Source organism: Chelonia mydas, chromosome 16 (assembly GCF_015237465.2).
Source record: "Chelonia mydas isolate rCheMyd1 chromosome 16, rCheMyd1.pri.v2, whole genome shotgun sequence".
Classification (NCBI taxonomy): Eukaryota; Metazoa; Chordata; order Testudines; family Cheloniidae; genus Chelonia; species Chelonia mydas.
In genome coordinates, this window is record NC_057857.1 from 18,096,209 (window position 1) to 18,120,102 (window position 23,894).

A 23,894-nucleotide genomic window follows, 5' to 3' on the forward strand; every position below is an offset into this window, starting at 1 on the left:
TTTTGGCTGCTTTTCATGCTCAGCTACAAACACTTTCCTTGTGCCTGCCCATCCCCAGATTCCCAAAAGGTACAAACACTTTCCTTCCACTTGTTTAGTTTCTTCCTTTTATAGATGGGTCTTCTGGAGGAGTTTCTGGTGCTCAACATCTTCCAGAGTATGACACAGCTGATCTTAATTAACCTCTGCTATTTATGTTCTCTAGGGTCATCCAGGTTTAATTGGCCTCATTGGGCCCCCTGGTGAGCAGGGAGAAAAGGGTGACAGAGGTCTCCCAGGACCCCAAGGTTCATCCGGACCTAAAGGAGAGCAGGTAGGTGTTTTTTAGGGGCACTTTGGAGTCATTCGTGAGTCTTTCATTAAATGTGCCTGGGAAGCGATGCTGAGCCTTCATATGGGCTTAAAGGATTAAAACCTTGTTACTTTCATCAGGTGGCTTTCTAATAGCGGAGTTGGCCTTCTCTGGTCAGAAGCATTATCTCAGCATGACACAGGGTGCTTTTGCTAACTTTTTAATGACATTTCCTATACAAATATACTATACGGTACCTATAGAAGCTAGAGATGGACACCAGCTGGAAGTTATTCAGCTTAAAGGAATTCAGTTTAAGGGAAGTTCTGCTCCAGATCCAAAACTGGTTTTGGTCTTAGTGATTTGTGCCTGTCCTTCTAAAGAGACGCTGAATCCCCGTGCTCTGAAAGGTCAGGGAAGTGGGCAACTTGGGCCTATCTCTAATGGAAAAAAGTGAGACCTGGAAATGAGGTGGCTCTTTTAAAGAGTCAGGCCCTGGGACGGTTCAGTGATCTCTGTGTGTAGACCCTCACACCTGCATGGATAAGTCCGCAGGATGGGGGCTTTATTCCATACTTAGTCATCAGTCACTAAGCACCCAAATTTGAAATCTGAGCTCATGGTACGTAGATGATGACCAACATGAATACATTGAAATAAACTTTATTTTGCCTTTACTTTTTAGGGTATCACCGGTCCTTCTGGTCCAATTGGACCTCCAGGTCCACCAGGATTACCGGTATGTAGCTGAAATCAAAAAGCCACTTGGTCAAACAGCAAAAGCACAGAACTGCAAGTCAAACAATCTGGGGTCTATTTCTGGCTCTGCCACTGTTGCAATGTGTGACCTTTGACAAGTCACGTAAATGCTTTGTACCTCAGCTTCCATGAAATATGGATAATTGTGTGATACACACCTCCCCGGGGTATTGTGCAGCTAAGTTCATCAATATTTGTGTAGCACTTTGAAGTGCTTTGTTGTTATTAATAATACATTTCTGATGTTCACTAATAGGCACTTTGAAGTGCTTTGTTATTATTAATAATACATTTCTGATGTTCACTAATAGGCAAGTAAAGTCAAACTCTTCAAATGTCCGCAGAAAATGAAAACGGGCACAAACATGGCTGAAGTGAATTCATTGAAAAATTGAAATGACTATGAAATGATTTCACATTCTTTGCCCAATGCTAATGATATATTTTTCTCTTTCCTCTGTTCAGGGTCCCCCTGGTCCAAAAGGTGCTAAAGGGTCATCAGTAAGTATAGACAATAGAAAATTAAAAGGCTGAGGAATTTTTATTAGGTGCATAACCTACTGTCACCATTACAAATCAGTAGAGTCAAGGCAATTAGCTAAAGATTATCTTAGCAAATACAGTCCTTTCAGGCTGTTTAAAATGAAAAATTATAATTGGAAATATTTCTTTTAAGCACATTGTACTTTCTGCCACATCACTGTTGAGAAGATCAGAAATATGAAAACAGTAGAAAGTAAGAAGAAAACCTATTGCTGTAAAGATGGAGACCTTAAAAATGGACTGTGAAAGAGGGAGGGAAAAGTGGTAGGTGTGACACAGAGTGAAGAAATGGGTGGAAAACACCCAATTAAGTTAGTTTAATGTCACCAGTTCCTCCTCTGTGAAGTTAGAACTATAGCTGGTTGAAAAATGCCAGTTACTTTTAATGGGGAAATTTTAAAAAAATGTGTTTATCAGTATGTTCTATACACAAAATTCAGTTATTCATTACACAAACAAAAACCTAAAATTTCTGTTTCAGTTTCTGAAAACCTTTTTGGTTTAAAATGTTCATGTTTTGGGGAGAAAAAAAAAAGCCTACATAAATCCTAACCAAAATATGGACATTTTGCCAAAAACTTTTACTGAAAAAGTTTCTCAGCTTCTGTTTTTTCAGCAAAATATCAGAAAATTTCTGCCAAAATGAAAATGTTCTGCAAAAATATTCATTTTGGTTAAAATGCTATTTTTCATCCCCCCCAAAAAAATATTTTGACAAACCCTAGTTAGAACCATGTGTGGTTGGTATAGCTGGAGGCTGAGGAAGAGCCCCTCCTTCAGAAAGGAATTTAAAGGAAGAATGACATGCATGGACAGCTGGTATTTACTGAGTGAGCCACTCACACTTGCTTCTGTTTTTTGCACTCAGGGCCCAACGGGTCCAAAGGGTGAATCTGGCCATCCAGGCCCACCAGGACCTCCCGTAAGTATAACCCATTGTGGTGAAGTGTATGGTGAAGTGAGAGCTAGAATTAGTGTGCGACATACCCCTGGGAACCCCGGGAGTTCTTGACAAGGTGGCAGAATGCAGTGAGTCCATACCGAGGAGATAGGTGCCTTGGAAATACCAGAGAGGGAGGTGAGGCAAGAAGGCTGAACAAAAAAAAGGAGAGAGGTGTGCGTGGAAAGGTTCAACACACAGGCTGAAGGTGAAGAATCTTTCTTGAAAGACTTTCCAACTAGGGTGGATATTTTTAGCACCAAAAGACTTTCCCAGCAGTCTGCATGCCTTGTCCAGACTCTCTCGTACTACACAGGTTGAATGCCTGAGCCCAGTAAAATTCACTGGTGACTGAGGACTTTCATTAGTACCATAATGGACCTTTGAGACCTCCTGTGTGTGCGTGTCCTGTGGCGGTGAATCTTCCTGTCACTAGTGCAGCATGTTCGTTCCTGTGGCTGTCTCTTCTGTTCCTTTCACGTTTCCCCCATGAAGCTAACATTGCAAGTTCTTTCCTCACACCAAGGGTCCTCCTGGGGAAGTAATCCAGCCCCTGCCTATCCAGTCCTCCAAGAGGACCAGGCGTAACATTGATGCAAGCCAACTGGTTGATGAGGGAAACACCGACAACTACATGGATTATGCGGATGGCATGGAGGAGATCTTCGGCTCCTTGAACTCTTTGAAACTGGAAATTGAGCAAATGAAGCATCCTTTGGGCACTCAGCATAACCCAGCTCGTACCTGCAAGGACTTGCAGCTGTGCCACCCTGACTTCCCAGATGGTAGGTTCTTGGGGCTGTGAGTGGGGAGTGGGGTGGGGGGCAGAAAGAGCTCCCAGCAGAGTTCATAAATCTGCAAAACCCTGTTAGTACAACTTAGTGCTGGTAGGAAAATAGGATTTTTATTTTCTTGCAAACATGAGGTGAGGGGTAGGGGCTTGTCACAAGAGCCCCTCACCCTGTTGCACCCTGGGAGGTGTAGTTAGGACGGAGAGCCTAGCCCATAGAGGAGAATGGGAGCAGAAAGCACTCAAACGGCAACTCCCATGAGGCAACACAGCTCCATTTTGAATCAAAATACTTCAGTTTTGGCCGAAAGTCAAAAATGGGGGGGGTGTTTCAGGCATTCCATTTTTTTCAGTGAAACACTGAACATTTCCACAGGAAGTAGACACACTTTTCGTGAAAAATTTAGTTTTGTCAAAACCCCAGTTTTTCCACTGAAACACAGTTTTGATGGAAAATATCCAACCGGTTCTACTATAAATCCAACGTGTCAAGCATGAAGTACTGTATAGATATATACTGGGAGCCAGATTGTGGGTCTGGCCACTGGAGCCTTGTCTACACTATGACTACCACCTGTTCCAATAGCCATGAATAGGTGTTGGAATTAACGAAGCGTTTATTTGGAAATTTTTCAGGTGCGTAAAAGGCAGCAGTAGGATCACTGTAGTAGTGTTTCAGTTTTGAATTTGTAATGATGACACTGTTCCACCTACTGCACTTTGCATGTTGACTGTGGAGCCTTGTTATATCCAGGTCTCTATTACTATATAAGGAGAAACGTGTTGGCTGTCCACATACATGTAATATAATCTTATCCCTGGGATGGAAATGGTTGGGTTTGATCCTGAGGAAGTTGTGGAAGTTCTGATACATTCTTAACTTCATATAGGCTAATCACTTTTCCTCAACTTCCAGGTGAATACTGGGTTGATCCTAATCAAGGATGTTCAAGGGACTCTTTCAAAGTTTACTGTAACTTCACAGCTGGTGGAGAGACCTGTATCTTCCCTGATAAGAAATCTGAAGGAGTAAGTTCCCACAAACAGTATAGTTTTCTTCTGAAGCTGGTAATGGAGTGTTTTCTATTGTGCATATTCATAGCTAGTCACCTTGATCAGATAACCTCAACAACGGAAAGTAAAAATTAAAGATCCAATGCATTTTGTTAATGTCAGACTCAAGACTGGTTTTGGAATATGTTTACTGAGCGCATTTCACTGGATGAGTCAGCATTTTTTACACTGTTTTAGGGCAAGGTTTTGATGGTCTCTGAAGCATGATGAATGCTGATACCTTACTTTTTTTTCGCATTGCTTTACAAAGACGAACTTCTCCATCATTGTCTCTACTGTAGTTCACCATGAGGTTTATTTAATCTACTCTTTTTATCCCCAGTTCAGCAGTTGCTGCTACTCTGATGGTTTTGTCCCTCAGCACTGCTGGTTCCTCTTCTACTTTGACCGAATCTTCTGACATAGTGGAGAAATGTTGTTCTGCTGTAATTTCTCCTGTTATTCATGTTGGGTACTTGGGTGTTCCAAACTACCACACCGAGGATCAGCACAGTTCATGGCATTCAGCTGGTACACAGACGGGGTGTGAATCAGTTCAGTTAGCGGGCAACGATATGCTCTCCCATCCTCATAATTCCAAGGATCCCTCCGGTAGTAACTCAGCCAGTCACATCTAGTTGACCATGACAAGTTCTCTAAATGTCTTTCAGTTGCAGTAAGGTGCTCCTCCCTGCCCCATATCCAACTGCTTTATATTATGGGGCTGATCATCAGGTGTAAAGTCCTACTCTTAAATTTAGTTTCTCCACTAGGTAAATGTGATCTCTTCCAAGGTGGCTGCCAAGGATCCTCTCAGTACCATCAAGAAGGACTTCACAGGCTGGGTTAGGGTATAGACAAGAGAGATTCATCACTCCTGTGCACCCCGATATAAGCTGTTCACTTGCTGAGATAATTCAACCCCTAGAAATATACATCAGCATGGAGCAAGCGATGTGCAGTGCAGAATTTCCCAGGGGTTCTTTTGGGGATTGTTTAAACAGAAGATACATTTCTTCTCTTTGGTGTTAGACCACCGTTGTTCTTCTCCAGTCATTGATTATTAAACTATCAAAATCTGAGTGTGATTTTGTAGTTTTAAAAATTCTTACAGTGTTGACTTTGCAAGTAGATAATGTTATTGCAGTATTCCCAGTGGGACTGATTCTTCTAACACATACAATGGCATAAGTGAGAGGAGAATCCAGCCTATCTACCTCATTAACATTAATTACTTGCGTAGGTATTTGTGGCTATTTTGTTATGGGCCGCTGCGTGGCCTGAAAACTGTATCCTGTCTCAGTGCATCCACAGCATGGCAAAAATGCACTGTTTCATGTTATGGTTCTCCTCCTGTGCAGGAGAGAATAATCCCACAGCACCTACATCTAGTTCAGTCATTGTTCTTGGAGCAAGTGAAAGCAACAATGAGGAAGCTGGTGGAATAATGAGGGAATATTAACTAACTCTATCGCTGCCTCCTCCCCCATTAACCACATCCCTTGGTCTGACTGAAAAGAGAATATTCAAATTCACAGCTGTAAAGGGTCCTCCAGGAAGGATGGTTTGGCAACTCTTCTCCTTATCAAGGTCACAATCTGGATCATTACAGACTGTTCAGTTGGGACTCCACCATGTATTCTGGTTCATTACCTGCCAAGGACTACACATTCCATTTACAGCATGTTACTGGTGCTCAAACACACAAAGCAGATGCTGGTGTTTTATTAATTTGCCTAGCCTAGCCTCTCCTGGCCCCAGCACATCTGGATTTGACATTGGACTAACATCAGCCTTCTCCATTCTCGGTGTTGCTTTTCCATCCTTGCCCCCCACCAATCCCCATGTAGATAAATGGATCGTTTTCCACTAATACTTGTCTCTCTCTCTTTTTTTTTTTTTTTGCCATCCTCCCGCAAAATGTGCTGCCAATTTTCCATCAGCAGATATCTAGAGGTTACAGATCATTAACCTCGTAGCAATGAAAGGTGGTACCAAGGCAGTTTATACCTGTGTGCGGTGGTGGAATGTCCTAACCCCAATGTCAAGCGATGAACCTTCTAATTTAGAAGCTGTCAGGACCCTAGGGCTCAGCAGACTGTTTTTATGACCAGTGTATAAAGTTTAAGAAACTATGTGTTAAAGTTGGACAGTTTCAGTGAGACAGACAGACCCAGGATGTGCAATTGAATGTAACCTTTTCTTTCTTTGTTTCTCTCTTTCTCTCTCCCACTTTCCCGCCCACAATTTAGGCTAGAATTACTTCTTGGCCAAAGGAAACCCCGGGCTCCTGGTTCAGTGAATTCAAGCGCGGTAAACTGGTAAGAGGCACCCTACCGCTTTCTGTTGGTCTTTAACCCGTCTCATATTTTACAGAGCAAAATGGCCCGTTGGCCCAAAGAGCAGCCTTCCACCTGGTATAGTCAGTACAAGCGGGGTTCCTTGGTAAGTGGCTAACCTTGGCCCTACAGTCTGAATCTGAGCACGTCAGCCACGTCCGCTTTGGTTATGGCCAAACTGTTTGCACTCTGCATGTTGGACTAATAACCATCATAGGACACCTTTAAAAAAAAAAATTAAGGTGGAACACTGACTAAAAGATATTGGAGGCACATTTATATGACTCTCTTCGGGGAAGGTGCTTAACACTAGGCATTCGCTTGAGTACCTTGCTGGATCAGGGTCTCTGACGGGAGTTGGTAGCTTCTTTAGTACGATAGCCGAATCTAGCAGCTGGAACTGGCCACTGTTCTGAATCACAACCAGTCATCGCTGTGCTACCAAAGCCTACTAACTATAGCCTAGATCAACACTTACATACTGCAGTGATTGGGTCTACACGAATACTAGACTTGGCCAGAATTTTTTTTTTTCACAAGGAAGTTTTCCAGTGGAAAAATGGGAAGTTTTTCCCTCAAAAATGTCTGTGAATTATTTTCTGTATTTCAGCCAACTCTAAGGGCACATGTGGCATGTAATAGAGTAATAAGCCAACCCACTGGAGTTAGATCCTTCAGTTTCATGTCCCGATATTGTTGCTGAGTCCAGGGCATCATGAGTCTGTCTTCAGTACACTCTCCTAGCAGAAGTATCCCACTTCCCACACCACCTCCATTAGTCTTGGCGAAATGGAGTAAAGCCACTGAAGAAGAAGGGTTTCAAACCACGCACATATTCGCTAAGCCTGTGTGAACTAGAACTTGACCTAGAGACACTGTTAAAGTTTTAAAGGGAAGAAGAATCTCTGTCAGTTGAACAATTCATGATATCTCCATTCTACAACAGAGAAACCAAGGAAGTGAGGAATTGAGGAAAGAAGGAAAGCACAGATAGTTTACAAACAAACATCTACAACAGGGGCTCTCGACCTTTTTCTTCCTAAGGCCCCCAACGTGCTATTAAAAATTCCTCGGCCTGACTGTGCTGCAGCTGGTTTCCTGCATATCCAGGAGTTCAAAAGCCAGGGCCGGCATTAGGGGGTCGCAAGCAGGGCAACTGCCTGGGAACCCCCACCACAGGGGGCCCCTCGAAGCTTTGTTGCTCAGGCTGCAGCTTCAGCCCCACATGGGGTGGGGGAGGGCTCGGGCTTCGGCTTTCTGCCGTGGGCCCCAGCAAGTTCAGCACGGGTCCTGCTCTCTGGTTTATTTTGGCGGACCGCTTGAAACGTCCTTGCAGCCCCCCAGGGGCCCCGTGGTTGAGAACCACTGGTCTGCAATACATGCCCCAGAGGTGTTGGGGGCTGGGATGTAGCTGCACTTCTTGGAAAGATGAAATCTACTGTAGAATGACTGCATTTTATGGAAATACAGAACAGTATCCAAGGGTCCATAAACTATGTTTGTAGGTTTCATTGTGGAATTATTAGCATGAACAGGGCCCTTCAAAGAACAGAGAGCTCCTGAACGAATCTCAGGTCCGTTTGGACTTGTGAACAAGCAAGTAATGAGCTCTGTGGAAATCAGTGGGATTTGGGAAGAAAAGAATACACACTGGGCCAGATCCTCAGCACCACCGGAGTAATTAGAGCAGTGGTTCTCAAACTTTTGTCCTGGTGACCCCTTTCACACAGAAAGTCTCTGAGTGCGACCCCCTGCCCTTACAAATTAAAAATATTTAACGCTATTATAAATGCTGGAGGTGAAGCAGGGTTTGGAGTGGAGGCTGACAGCTCACGACCCCCCAGTGTAATAACCTTGCGACCCCCAGTTCGAGAACCCCTGAATTAACGCTACACCGTTTTGCACTAGCGGAGGAGCTGACCCGCTGTATATACCCAGCATCTCCTTAGAATCCTAGAATATCAGGGTTGGAAGGGACCTCAGGAGGTCATCTAGTCCAACCCCCTGCTCAAAGCAGGACCGATCCCCAATTTTTGCCCCAGATCCCTAAATGGCCCCTTCAAGGTTTGAACTCACAACCCTGGGTTTAGCAGGCCAATGCTCAAGCCACTGAGCTCTCCCTCCCCCCTTCCTTCCTCACACACAGAGTCAGCCTGCTCGGGCTGCGTGGGCCTCCTGGAACTTCCTCTGCAGAGTTTTGCTGCAGTACACATCAAACTTCCACCTTAAAAACCAACCAATAAACAAAGACACTGCCTTATTTTCTCAAGCCATATTCTTTGTCACTAAGCGCTGAACACTCTGATTCTGTCCATGAGAGAGCAACGGCTTCCATAGCTGTTCCTGCAGCGCACACCCCAAACAGCGGTGTTGTATTTTGAACGTGTCACAGAGGGGCTTAAAACCAGCACTTCAGCCTCTTAAGCATCTTGAAGGGGAGGGGCAATTTCTCATGACTTAATTTCAAAATACTTCACTAATTAATATCTGTATCTGTTTTACTGGTGTTTTTTTGTTCAGTCCATTGAGTATTAGCCACTCACTTTAAGGGCTGAATAGCCAGTCTAAAATTTCAGTTATGGGGTGTTTTTGTTTTGTTTTTTGCTAGGAACTTCAAAGCTATTTGGAGCCCTTTGTTTCATCTCTCTCTCTGTTGCCTTTTTCTTGCTCTGTACCTATGCTACCCACTCTTTTGAAAAGAGCCCCCAGCACCTAGAAGATATTTGTCAATGGAATACCCCAGGGTTAAACATGTGACCCATAAAAACAATGCTTTGATTCTAAGAACACAGCCAATGTCAGAAAAATGGATGGAACAGAATGCTGGTACTGGTAAGTGGAGGGAGTTAGTGCACTTTGACTGGAAATTGAAATCCTGACTTAGGTGAAAAATGTAAATGAATTTGGTGGGTCTCTTATAAGCATCCAGTCCTGCTTTTGTTAAAGTCCATAGCTAGATCTCCATGGATTGAGTGCCTGTCTGCACATCCCAGACACACTGGACACTGGGAGTTTGAGCCAAAGGCTGTTGAAAGGAATGGAAAGACTCTCCAGGGGCTGTGAATGGAAGCTGGTGGTTCTCAGTACCGCTGAAATCTCAGGACACTTATTTAGGTGGCTGAACAGGAATTGAAGTGCCCACTCTTAAAAATGTTGGCCTTTCTTTTGGGACAGTTTGTAGAACCCCACAGATCAAAAAGGACATTAACGTAATAAACAGAAAAATCATCTGGTGTGATGTTTCCATGCCATTATCTCTTACCCACTGGTTAATACCAGTGAAATACAGACAGATGACCAAGTTAATTCCTACCACTTCTCAGTGATGGGCACAGTTAAAAAAGTAAATAGATTGCAGATCTTTTCTTCTGGGGTGTGCACTCCAGCCCTGGCATGTGTGTATGACTCCTATTAGAGCTAATTATGCTTCATACCTATCCAAGCCTATAATCATTTATTGCCATATGGCATCCATCATGAATTGTTATTGTAATGCATAGATAAGGAAGGGACTAATTCTGCAAAGCCACGCTTCCACGAGCAATTCTTCTGCACATAACTCACCCCATTGGCTCCAGCTGAAAGGCTTCAAGGCCGGACCCTAGTGCAGCATCTAAGAACCACATCTCTGCCCACTTCAAAGGGATATTGGATGCCAAGGTCAAACACAGCTTAAAAAAAAGAGAGACCTGGTGGAATTGGGCGATGCCTGTCAGCTCTGTGTGCCCCTGAACAGGTGCTGGGCAGTTAGCACATGTGTTCATCTCCTTCTATATCCTGGTGGCTCACTCATATTTTCTCATCTGGCATGCATGGCTTTCTCCTGTTCAGTCATGTTTAACACTCAGGAGGAGATGCGCAATGGGATCCTGACACCAGAACCGGTTGGTATAAGTATGTGTATATATTATTATTGTTGTTGTTGTTATTATTTATTATTATTATTACCTATTGCTGCTGATTTTATTGTTCGGCTGTGAATCTCTCCGACTGTTTGCAGTGTGTACTGTACCTTGAAGTTTGATGACACCACAAGGAACACTGCACTGTTTGCGTGTCTGAATTTTTCTCCAGATTATTTCAAAAGGAAGCGACTGTCGATAGATCACATTTGTAAGTGTCAGCTCTCCTGGCTTGGCCATGACAGCAGATGCTGTCTCTGTATAATTAGTTTAAAACCACACTGGAATGGGTATATTATGCATTCGCTCATCTGGCCTTTGATAGCCTACAGGATGAGGTTCCAGCTGCAGATGAAAAGCCTTCCAGAGCAGTATTGCTTTCAGGTCCATCAAAGGGTCTGAGTTGTAAGGAGCTGTAGAGGATTTCACATAGCTGTGTATTGCAAAAGATATATAATACACCATAAGGGGAGAGAAGGTGATTTTCATACCTTTACATGGAATAGGGAAGGAATGGGAAAGAGTAAATGCATTGCCATAGATTTCATGGCATGCAGTAAAAGGTTTTAAAAATTGCAAACCGATAGGCTCCTTGACTGGGTGTTGTTCCCCACCAGAGTTCAGTGGCTTTGCCTGTCTCTTCTCTAGGCCCTATGCATCTTGCTAGTGTCACTCTGTATCTCCCTCTCTCTCTCCTTGCTCCCCAAATAACCTCTGTTTCTCCCTTCCCCCTCTTCCGCCCACTCACCTTGTCCAATCTTACCACCCTCAGGGATCCTCTATCTGCTGTCATCTGCCTATACCCCCATATGCCTGCCCAATCCTCACTATTGTTCCTTACTAGTGCTACAATTGTGCCTCTTTCAGATTCTGATCCTTTTCTTGCACAAATGCTGCTGGCAGTAATAGCAAATAACCAGGTTTCTTGGTGCATTCAACTTGGCAGCTGTTGGTGTTTCAGTGCCATTCTCTGGGAGTCTCAGCAGCACTGGAAATGTAAAGGTGTCTCAGCCATGAAAACGAGGAGTCTATTGAAAGGCTCAGTTTCTTGAGTCCCTGCTGAAATGTATAGTGGATTTATCATTTACTCAAAGGCCAAACCACCCTTCCTAGTGTCCAGGCCTGGTGCTGCTAGTTTGGTGGAAGAAGTTCCAGCATTAGGCTAAACAAGAGGTGAAAGCTTAATATTTTTAAATCCTTCCACCCTCAAATTTAGCAGATGACAGGGCCTTGAACGCTGAGTTGTCAAAGGCTTTGGAAGGATCCCCCGGCAGAACCTCTGCATACATACCATAAACTAGCACATGCAGAGGAAGAGAACGCATACCTAGCCATGAACAGGACTGTGGCTCCTTTCGCCAGGAATATTATATCTGTATGACACATTGCAAATCAGTTTCAAAGGTATCTGATGGTGGAACACCAGCTCCTGGTCGAAATGAATGGCAAAATATCTCAGCCCATACATCAAAAGATGTCCTCCGGGATCAGAAGATCTCACATGCCGAACTACAGACAACACTAAAGATGCCCCATTCGTGTCGACAATGTTACCTTTAGCAAACTCTTTCAGAAGATGGAAGGTAGGGTTTTCTGAAGCCCTCAGTGCTGGCCTAACTCTGCTCTCATTGAAGTCAAGGATAATATGCCCCATGACTTCCGTGGGATCAGAGCTTACTTAGAACCGGACCTCACCCATTATTTCCATGTTTTTCCAACAGGATGGAAGTCCTGGAGACTTATCTCCCCTTGACCGTATGCCCCACTTTTGCCTTAGTTTTTTTTATTCACAGATGGCCCAGAATCAGCAGGAGAAAGAAAATTCCCTTCAGAGCAGCAGGGATGGCTGGCATCCAAGCAATGGCAGCAAAACCATGGCGACGGTCCTGTAATAGAAAGTCATAACGTAGCAGGGGCCTATAATTTGACCTTTTCATTGGTCGGTAACGGTCTTGTGCAAATGGCTGGGTGTGTGTGAAATGAAGTCCTAACCACCCAGACAAAGGGACTGTCTCGTCTGTGACATGTATGCCAGCTGCAGTGGAGTGCAAGTGTCCATTGACAGGATGCTGATAAGAATGGGTAGAGATGACAGGGATGGTGGCATGCTAATGACAGGTATCGATTTTCCATGAAGAGATGAACTCTCCCACGGAGCATTTTTGAGTCCATAATTCTGTATCTGTTGCGTTTCCCAGAGGCATGTTTCACATCACTGCCTAGCATTTCCCCTTCTCTGTTTTCCATTTCTCTCAGCTTTCCTACGTGGATTCGGACGGCAATCCCATCGGAGTGGTGCAGATGACTTTCCTGAGGCTCTTGAGCGCCTCCGCAAACCAGAACATCACCTATAATTGCTACCAGTCTGTAGCATGGCAGGATGCCACCACAGGCAGCTACGACAAAGCCATCCGCTTCCTGGGCTCCAACGATGAGGAGATGTCCTACGACAACAACCCTTACATAAGGGCTGTCCTAGACGGTTGTGCAGTAAGTATACACGCTGACAGAGTTAGGCATAGGAGGAGCTTCTACACACAAACCACAGGCAGTCTGGCTTAGTAACTAGAGCTGCGGGGGTGTCAGTCAAGACTCAGGGCTTTTTCTTCCTTAGCTCTGCCACTTACTCAGCGTATGATTTTGGGGGAAGTCACTTCAAAAATTTTCGAGTGTCCCCTGATTTTGGTTGCTTCCGTTTTTTGGTTCCCAACTTGGAAGACTTGGAACCTGATGTTTTACAGGTGCTGAGAAGTTAGTTTCCACTGTCTTCAGTTAGGAGGGGGAGTTCTCAGTACCTATGCTGAGTTCTCAGTGTTTCTTTTTGGGCACCTAAAAGCAAGGTGCTTAAAATGGGTGGCCACTTCTGAGTATTTTCACCTTAACCTCTCAATGACTCAGTTTACTTATCTGTAAAGGGGACAATAATTACGTACCTACCACATAGAAGTCTTTCAAGTCTTCTTTAATTAAGTATTTTGGAAGCAGTTTATTTTATAGTTACACAATGGTATGATTCCACAGAGGAGTGAAGTCTGTAAATCTATCCTGAAAGGCTGGGGTTTGGGAGCATGCAGTCGAAAAACCAGAGCCAGCTTCCCAGAGTGGGGGGTGGTATTGTGATGGATTTGTACATCTGAAGCATGCAAGCCTGGTGATGTTTGATCAGCCTCCTGATTTAAAAGGATTGTGTTACCATGTACCTCAACTGCATGACTTCATTCTTAAAATTGACAAAGGATCTAGGAAGCGAGGGTTCAGTTTGCTCAATGCTTGAAGCCTTTCCCCTGGTTATAGGGCAATCCTACACAAGGCCTAATCCTGTAGGAAGGATGATTCCAGTGGTTGGGGAACTAGCCTGGGACATATGAGACTTAAGTTCAGTTCCCTGCTCTATCATGGCACCCTGTGTGACCAGGCACCCTGTGTGATCAGGAACAAGTTTCTCTGGGTGTCAGTATCCCATCTGTAAAATGGGGATAATAGCAGTAATAAGTAAAAGATTGTGAGGTGTTCCAAAACTATTTTAATAGGGATCATTGAAGTACCTTAGGGAGAGAGATCATGGAGGCAAAATTTCCACTGGAGACAAGAATTGGAAATATAGATGCCTAAATTTAACCACAAAAATAGCACGCACCTTGCCTGCATTTGTATATAAGCAGGTATTGGTGCAAGTAAATTGAGTTGTGATTCACCCAGAAGTAGGTATGCAGTTTTGCCGTTTGTGCATGTAATTGTGGGATTTGCATTTGCACATATTTTGCAGGCTCATCTTAGATTCTAAGGGCCTGATTTTCAAGAGTTCAGGCCAGATTTTTAAGTTTCACTACCCAAAAAATTCAGGCCAAATTTTTAAAATCTCAGCTCTTTCTTTGGTAGCTAAAGCAGTGGACGTGTTGTTCCTTGACTTTACAAAGCTTTTGATACGGTCTCCCACAGTATTCTTGCCAACAAGTTAAAGACGTATGGGCTGGATGAATGAACGATAAGGTGGATAGAAAGCTGGCTAGATTGTCGGGCTCAACAGGTAGTGATCAATGGCTCCATGTCTAGTTGGCAGCTGGTATCAAGTGGAGTGCCCCAAGGGTCGGTCCTGGGGCCAGTTTTGTTCAATATCTTCATTAATGATCTGGAGGATGGTGTGGATTGCACCCTCAGCAAGTTTGCAGGTGACACTAAACTGGGAGGAGAAGTAGATACGCTGGAGGGGAGGGATATGATACAGAGGGCCCTAGACAAATTAGAGGATTGGGCCAAAAGAAATCTGATGAGATTCAAGAAGGACAAGTGCAGAGTCCTGCACTTAGGACGGAAGAATCCAAAGCACCGCTACAGACTAGGGACCGAATGGCTAGGCAGCAGTTCTGCAGAAAAGGACCTAGGGGTTTCAGTGGACGAGAAGCTGGATATGAGTCAACAGTGTGCTGTTGTTGCCAAGAAGGCCAATGGCATTTTGGGATGTATATGTAGGGGCATTGCCAGCAGATCGAGGGACGTGATCGTTCCCCTCTGTTCGACATTGTTGAGGCCTCATCTGGAGTACTGTGTCCAGTTTTGGGCCCCACACTGCAAGAAGGATGTGGAAAAATTGGAAAACATCCAGCGGAGGGCAACAAAAATGATTAGGGAACTGGAACACATGACTTATGAGGAGAGGCTGAGGGAACTGGGATTGTTTAGACTGCGGAAGAGAAGAATGAGGGGGGATTTGATAGCTGCTTTCAACTACCTGAAAGGGGGTTCCAAAGAGGATGGATCTAGGCTGTTCTCAGTGGTAGCGGATGACAGAATGCGGAGTAATGGTCTCAAATTGCAGTGGAGGAGGTTTAGGTTGGATATTAGGAAAAAAATTTTCACTAGGAGGGTGGTGAAACACTGGAATGCATTACCTAGGGAGGTAGTGGAATCTCCTTCCTTAGAAGTTTTTAAGGTCAGGCTTGACAAAGCCCTGGCTGGGATGATTTAGTTGGGGATTGGTCCTGCTTTGAGCAGGGGGTTGGACTAGATGACCTCCTGAGGTCCCTTCCAACCCTGATATTCTATGAGTCTAAATAAGGGCCAGATTTTCAAAGGTGCTAACCATCCTGTATTTTTGAACCTAACTGGGAGCTGAGCGCCTCTGAAAATCTGGAATCTAGTTTTAGGCACTGAGCCCTTTTGAAAATTGCAGCTACCTGTCTGGAAAAATTGGTGTAATGTTTGCCAATTCAGTTCATGCTGGGACCCAGGTTCCTAAGGCTCGGACATATGCAAAACCTCTCCTCCCGCCACTGGGATGATCAAAATCCACAGGACTAAAAGAAAAAAAGAAAATATTGAGACGTCTAAGGGAGTGAACCCTTAATAGAATTTAAGAGATTAAGTCGAACTCCATTTGGAAGCCGGAGTGTTTTTGTTACAGAAGCATGGAGGGAAAATTCAATTAGAGTCACTCATTCTCTTAATGCTGCTGCAGAGAGATGAAGAGTGCTCATCCCATAGCTGAAAACACTCAGAAGCCACATGAGGAAGTTTATTCTCAAGTATTTCATATCTCTTGACAATATGATGTGCCTTAGAAAAATCACCCCCCATCTCACCTTTCCGTACTAAGTCTCAGGGAAGCTGGAAGAGCATGCATCCCGGATTTAAAAGTCCATATGCTTGATGAAAAACATTACGGTTAGAAATTATTTTGCTCGGGTGGCCTCCGTTTTCTACATTCCTGTTCCCGTGTTCTTTCTGTAGCTGCGGATATTTGCAGGAAAACAGGCCCTCTTAAGAGTTTATTTGCCTCTGTTGTTGTTCGTTACCAGAAACTGTAACATAACCTGTTATTAGAGCAATCCGTTTGGATGTCACAAATGGAAGAATATGGGGCTGAATGAACAGCAAGAGCACACGGGATTGTGACTGGTGGCTATCGTTACCACTGCAGTAGCACCTAGAGACTCTGAATGAGATTGAGGATTTATTGTGCTAGCCGCTACACAGGCACTAAGAGACACTCGCCCGCCCAAAGAGCTTACAGTCTAAATAGACAAATTGTGGGAACAGAAATGGGCACAGAGAGGTAAAGTGACTTGCCCAAGGTCATAAAGCAAGACAGTCGCAGAGTCAGGAATCGAACCTGAGTCTTCTGAGTCCCAGTTATGTGGCCTATCCATTGGACCACACAGCCCCTGGAGAGATGGGTCTTCAAAGGTTAAGTCTCAGATTAAATTGTGCTATGCTACCGTACTTGAAAAGAGTGCAAAAAAGAGAAACTAGTCAAAACAGAATGGGCCGGATCCTGAGCCGGTGTAAATCGCCAGGCTCCCCTGACTTCAGTGCGACTATGTCAGTTTACTCCAACCAGGCACCTGGCCCCATTCTTTTTTCAGCTTCTCAGGCTCCACCTACAGCAAAGATTATTATAACATGTTATTTATGACTTGTTCCGCGCCCAGAGGTGCGCTAGGCTCCTGGCCGATGGGGCGGACATGGTCCCTGCCCCAGAGACCTTGCACTCTAAATATACATCTACACCTATGGAGGCCTAAAGAGGACGCACAGTGCACACCCAACTCGCACAGGTATAGCTGGCAGCATAGACAGGGAGGCCGAGCTTTGGTAAGTCGAGTAGTGTGCCCTACACACCTCGCTCCCCAGAGTACAGACCCTACACGGCTCTCTACGCGCCCAAGCAATGCCTCCTACGTCCACGCCGCTGTTTTTAGAAGGATAGCGTCCCGCTGCCTCCTTCCTGCCAGAGCCTTCCCTCACCCACCCCCGTGAAAGTCTCCAGCAGCAGGGAGCTCAGAGCCTTTCCCCACTGCCTTCCCCGTGCCACATCCTTTCACTGTGGCATGGAGCTGCACGAGCCCTGCGTGCTGCCATGTAGACGTAGCCTGTTGGTCTGGATTTGGTGAATTTGCTTAGTCTTCATGACTCGGGCTTGGGAATGTCACTCCTGCTCTGCAACATCCACCATTTCCAAATCCATCCATCTGAACCTAAGTGCCGTGGCTGCTATTCAGCCACTCATGTCAGAGCCAGCCAGTCCCTGGGTATCTGCGGGTGCAGGGAGCCAGGACACAGTCTACACACCTGTCAGGCTTTAAATGGTGCATGAACTTGTGGTCATCTTCTGCACAGGGTGAATTTCATCCTGCACAGCACTAGGAACCCTCAATGCACATTGATTTCAATGGGAGTTGAGGGCACTCCATTCCTTGCAGAAACAGGCCACAGGCTTGCTAAGGCAAAGCCCCCAAGTTCTTAAATACAATTTTTGCCAGAGTTAGGCCAGCAAGGATTGGGTCCTAGCAATAATGGCTCTCTAAGCAATGTGGCCTTGCTGCAGAGTTCCTGTGGAAGCTGATCAAATGCACACTCCTGCCATGATTCATTCTGTTACAGCGAATACCAAAGGAATTCCAGTGCTAATGTTTGGGCCATTATTTGAATGTGTTTTCACTGGTCTTATAGCCCTTTTTTGGTTGCTGTGATATAGCCTGTCCTTCCGAGACACATGAATCAGAGGATACGGTAGAGCCAAAAAAAGCCCCTCCATAAATTCACTGGTCTGTGCAGTTTTGTATGCCCGTGGGTGCACTTCTGCCCCTCTGATAATTATTTATATTTCGGAAATAACTGTGTGGCCAGCAGGCATGATAAAAAGACAACATCACCTTGCGAATTCCATCAGACTTTAAATGTGGTCTTTTTTTGTTGCGCTTGGATAATAGTCAAACTAATACATTTCAATTAAATTGCACACATTTGCTCAACATCCCACGAGCATCCTCAGGGAGTTAAAACAACAATACTGCAGCCACAACAATTTTACTAGTCTCCTTTCCCAGCCCTGGTACGTGCTGAAGACTGGGGTAACGTCTCTGCATGCACTCAGCGGCTGCTTATGCTTCTCCAGAGTCATTTTTCATGACAGTAACCGCTCCCCGTTTTTGTTGAATGGGAATGAATCGCCCCATACAATTGTGTGTGTCAAGGACAGTGGAACATATATATTCAGGGTAGGGGTCATTCTATTAATGAGTCTTGGAGCTGGTGAATAGCCTGGCCCCTTTTCCCTTTTAGAATGTGCTCAGTTTAACCTCCGTAGAAATAATCCACAGCGCAACTGCAAAGAATCCCCACAGTCTGGCCAAAGATTTTTGAAACTGGGTTGCCTCTCTTTTTGGTTGACGGACAAGGATGCTCAACACTTTCTGCAAATCGGGTCCTTTAAGGTTTCTTTCGTGGGGACCTCCCAAAAATGGAGGCACAGAATCATGAGTCATTTCTGAAAATCTTGGCCTGAGTCAGTGTTCACTGCTTTGTTTTTCACCTCCCCCACTCCTTATGTGTCGTCCATATTCCAGTTTCCCCCCTATGTTAACCATTCCTTCTCATTTCCTATTTTAACCTCTACGCTTGTCCGGTGCTGGATGAGGCAATCTTCATGGCTTCTTCTGGCCTGGAGTAGAGAGATCCTAACTAGAGCTGGTCAAAACTTGGACTGCCCAGTTTGTGTGAAATTTTGTCACTTTGAAATTTATTTTCATTCCAGTTTGGAACAAATCCAAATAGTTTTGAAATTTCCCATAAACCAAAAGTTCTGGGGAAAAAAGTGTTTTAAAAAAATTTTTCATTTTGAAATTTCAGATTTCAGAATTACACTTTGAGTTTTGTGGCTTTTTCGTTTTATATTTTTATTTTTACATTATTTCATGGCATGTCAGTAGTATAATATGTATGACAATAATATGCACTATTATCCCTGTAATGTCATCGTATGGCACAATAGTTAAAATATTTTATTTGCTGATAGGTTGGTACAAATGCACACTTAGCTATTTACTGCCATGATATTTGTTTCCATTGGAGGCACAAATGTACTCAGCAGAGCAATTGTATTACTGTACTGCATTCAGACACTGGGCCCAGTTCATTCCTGCTGCAAGCAGGTGCGGCTGCATTTACTTGGTGGAATTCCACCTGCTTATATCTGGGCTGAATTTGGTACAATCATCATCATGTGCCGGGTAAGCCACGCAGTATGGCTTACGATTACCATGAGGCTCATTCATACACTTGGGTTTACTTTAGTATTAATAAAAAGAAAAAGAGTACTTGTGGCACCTTAGAGACTAACCAATTTATTTGAGCATAAGCTTTCATGAGCTACAGCTCACTTCATCGGATGCATAAAAGTAGAAAATGCAGTGAGGATGTTTTTATACACACAGATCATGAAAAAATGGGTGTTTATCACTTCAAAAGGTTTTCTCTTCCCCCACCCCACTCTTCTGCTGGTAATAGCTCATCTTAAGTGATCACTCTCCTTACAATGTGTATGATAATCAAGGTGGGCCATTTCCAGCACAAATCCAGGTTTTCTCTCCCCCCACCCAACTCTCCTGCTGGTAATAGCTTATCTAAAGTGATCACTCTCCTTACAATGTGTATGATAATCAAGGTAGGCCATTTCCAGCACAAATCCAGGGTTTAACAAGAACGTCTGAGGAAGGGGGGAGGGGTAGGAAAAAACGAAGGGAAACAGGTTTTTCCTATTATAAAAACATCTTCACTGCATTTTCCACTTTTATGCATCCGATGAAGTGAGCTGTAGCTCACGAAAGCTTATGCTCAAATAAATTGGTTAGTCTCTAAGGTGCCACAAGTCCTCCTTTTCTCTTTGCGAATACAGACTCACACGGCTGCTCCTCTGAAACCTGTCATTTAGTATTAATGACACTATTAGCTCATCTGAGTTCCTTTTTTTTTATCCCCCCTTCCCTCTTATTAGACAAAGAAAGGCTATCAAAAGACTATCCTGGAGGTCAACACACCCAAAGTAGAGCAAGTACCTATCGTTGACATCCTGTTCAATGACTTCGGAGAAGCGTCACAGAAATTTGGATTCGAGGTGGGACCAGCTTGCTTCATGGGCTAAGGAGCCACCTGGAAACGAGTCTCCAAATGAGCAACCGCGTAACCTCATTGCGCCATTTAAAAAAAAAATTGTCACATGCACGTGCTGAAACTGGACAGTGATGGGTTAAAATTTTTGGGCGGGGTTTTGTTTTGTTTCTTGTTTTGCCTGAGTTCCACTGCGCCACTGCGCCCACGCCTACCGAATCCACACCAAAGGGAGGGAGAACCATTCCCACGGCAGGCTCAGAATCACATGACCTAAACACACCACGGGTGGCAAAGCAACCTTCCAAACCGGTCAAGGGCTACAGTACATTTTTCTGCATGCTCCTTTTCACGACCACCGGCGGACTCAACTTCCTCCACTCGGATGCACAGAAATTAGCACAGGTCAAAGACTTTCTTGCCATGAAACTACAGCAAGTGCTTGTTTATGGATTTTTTTTTTTAAAAGAAAAACTTGAAACTATGTTTTCAACTTGACCTTGAAATCATGTGAGAATTCCGGGCCTGATCCAGTCCCCATTGAAGTCAAGGATCGCCTTTCTGTTGATTTCAGTGGGCTTTGGATCAAGCCCATAAATTAGACTTAAATGGTCCTTTCCAGAATGTTTAGTTTCTCCATTTAATTATTTTCACAAAAATTAACAACCCAGATCAGTGAATTTGACAGTGTAAAGTCACTCTGTACATCTCCTTACCATGTATTAAAGGTGCTTATATTTTTGTATGTTTGTAAGTAAATATTTGTATTGTATATTATTTTAAATGTTAAATGTTTTTGGCTTCCAAACATGCATGTGACCCTGTCTGCAGTAAAAGAACAACCTTTCTCACCAGCACCCCACACAAACAAACAACCTAGAAAGGAGAGCAGTTAAGGTTACTTCTGTTGTTTGTGTCCACGTCAAGGATCTTGCCAACACCTACAGCACATCCTTAAGTATGTCCGTAATCAAGGGAACTACTTGTGCTTAAAGTTAAGAATGTACATAAGTGTTGGCAGGATCAGGGCCCAAATTAGCAGTGATCAGTCCACACCCACAAATGAATTTCAAGATCATTTTAAAAGTCACACAACTTAGATGGAGAAGTTTTGATGCAAAATTAAATATATATTTTGTGCCACTTTCTGAGAGCCCTGTTTGTAAAACCCTGATTTGGAAAATCAGAGTCCCGTCTGGTTCTTTGCCTTTTTGTACACTCACCTTGATTTTTTTTTCTTTATTGTTTTAATTCCATTCCAAATGGCAGATTGCACATGGCAGGGAAATCCGCTTCCCCCCCCCCTTAAAAATAAAATTAAAAAAAAAAGGTGCTTTTTATTTTTACATTTCTCTTTGTGGTGCTATCTATTTTACTAACTAATACAACACTGGTGATCCCCTGCCATTGACCAATCTCCCAGCGTTCTTTGCTTTAGCCACTTTCAACACAGACTGCAAATGTTTGCTACAGTCTTTGATATAAATGCATGCTACCCTCATATTTGTTATGTAGAAGAGCTGCTTCTTTTCTTTAAGTGTATTAAGTTGGTAGCTTATATGGCCCATGTAGAAAGTATTAAATGTGCTTACTTGTTTTGTTGTTGTTTTTAAGAACATTCATACACTTTATATGGTGGTAATTATGCCAGATTGTACTCAGTCGCTGAATTTTTGTGGTGCTAATTTATGTATTTGTTCAATGTACTGAAGTGAAGATGAAACTGCCCAATTGTCTTTCTTGTTTGCTGCCTCAGCTGTAATTGCCGACAAAACAGCTCAGAGAGCAAAAGAGAGAGAGGAGAATGTGCAAATTTCCTTTGTCTTCCCACATGGCTGGCAGGAAGGCTCTTCACGTAGCATTAGGCAATTCAGATTGCAACCTGCAGATATATTGGTTTTCCCCAACTGTTTTCTCGTTTGGGTCACTGCTGGAAAACAAATATTACAGGCGATTATTTGGCCTGGGGTATGGCCGTGTGCTTCAGCCAAGGGGGGATGTATCATGGTAAAGGAAATGACATCACATTTACTGTGAATAGAAGCCTATATATGATGTCCTTTCCCCTCACCCCCCATCCTAAGCAAAGGAAAGAAAAATTTGATCCAAGGGAGGTAAGCAAAGCATGCCGAGACCGTCAGTCAGTCGCAGTGCGAGGGGAATAAACAAGAAGCTGTGACATTGCAATGGGTTGCGGTGCTTTTCATTCCGTGAGAGCCGGTGTAAACGTATCCTTGTTTTTTTCCAGTTAGGAATAAAAGGTGCTATCCAAGGAAATCACATATAAAACCAGCAAGGCAGTGCAATCACATCTATGTATTATAGATCAGAATTCAGATTCCAATCGAACAAGTGGGAATCTCAAACCTGTTGCGCATTCATCTCTTCAATAAAAAAAGCCATATAGAGTTACACACACACCGGTGATTCTGTCTAGGTCATGTGATTCTGTTATGAATTCTCATCAAGGGAGCTTTTTTTTTTTTTAATTTCATGTCTTTGCTTTTTCTTAAATTCCTCTGTTGAATACTACAAAGTGTTGTAATTGTACTGAAGTTCAAACTCTTCCAATTCCCCCCGACCACTTAGCTATGGTATATTGCAATAAAATTACTTCTTGTATTTGCAGACTTTCTTTTTGTGTAATTTTATTTCCCCCACCCTTTAATATATATATGACTTGAACAAATGTTGATAAGAAAAATAAAACCTATGGAAAAAAAAAGTTTTTAGTGCATAAGGCCCTTTTTTAAAAATATACTGTCAAATGACACATTGTACATTTCTTCAAAGTCCAATAAACATGTCATAAAATTTCAGTGTAATGCCCGTAAGAGGTATTTTTAAATATTTTAAACCTGTGTAATAAAGGAATAAATGTAATAGATTTTTTCAATAAATCAAGTTTACTGTTTCCACCTAACCCAACGTGATGTGAATGTCTTCTTGAAGTACAGCATGATTTCCCCACACACCCTTCTGCTCAGTGAAGTGTGAGGAGTTCAGCAGAGGAGTGGAAGAGGGCTCACAATAATATATGCTGTAAAATAGAAAATCAAGCTCATCAGAGAGATCATTTGGAATTCCAGACGTCCAATATTTTTTTGCCGAGCTGAAAGTGACCCAACAGTCGGAGAAGACAACATGAGGCATTTCAGATGGTAGTACTTTGCTAAGGTGGCAGTATGGCCTATTGGCTGTTATTCTATTAATTATAGTACCCCAGAAATGTACTAGGTGCTTTGCAGAGGATGAAGGAGGGCCTGGCTTACCTCAAGTGCTGCATTTGTTTAATATCTGGTACAGGGCCTGATTTAACAAAAGGTATTTAGGCACCTAAAGATGCAGTTAGGTGCCTGGTAGGATTTTCAAAACTGCCTGGGTTCCTAAC

General features: G+C 43.6%; 1 protein-coding gene across 2 annotated transcripts in view; it reads left to right on the forward strand.

Annotated features, from left to right (window-relative positions):
* The window catches only part of COL5A1 (collagen type V alpha 1 chain), a 245,806-nt gene extending 222,594 nt beyond the window's left edge, over positions 1-23,212 (forward strand). The window contains exons 58-66 of one of the 2 annotated variants that reach the window (XM_037879482.2): positions 206-313; positions 978-1,031; positions 1,517-1,552; positions 2,463-2,516; positions 3,061-3,319; positions 4,241-4,353; positions 6,630-6,698; positions 12,875-13,108; positions 20,391-23,212. In XM_037879482.2, coding sequence (XP_037735410.1) covers positions 206-313; positions 978-1,031; positions 1,517-1,552; positions 2,463-2,516; positions 3,061-3,319; positions 4,241-4,353; positions 6,630-6,698; positions 12,875-13,108; positions 20,391-20,537 — 1,074 coding nt within the window. In that variant the 3' untranslated portion in view covers positions 20,538-23,212. Of the gene's footprint in view, positions 1-205; positions 314-977; positions 1,032-1,516; positions 1,553-2,462; positions 2,517-3,060; positions 3,320-4,240; positions 4,354-6,629; positions 6,699-6,753; positions 6,823-12,874; positions 13,109-20,390 lie in introns of both variants that reach the window. The other variant, XM_037879483.2, reaches the window with a different exon arrangement.
* Positions 23,213-23,894: the final 682 nt, after the last annotated feature.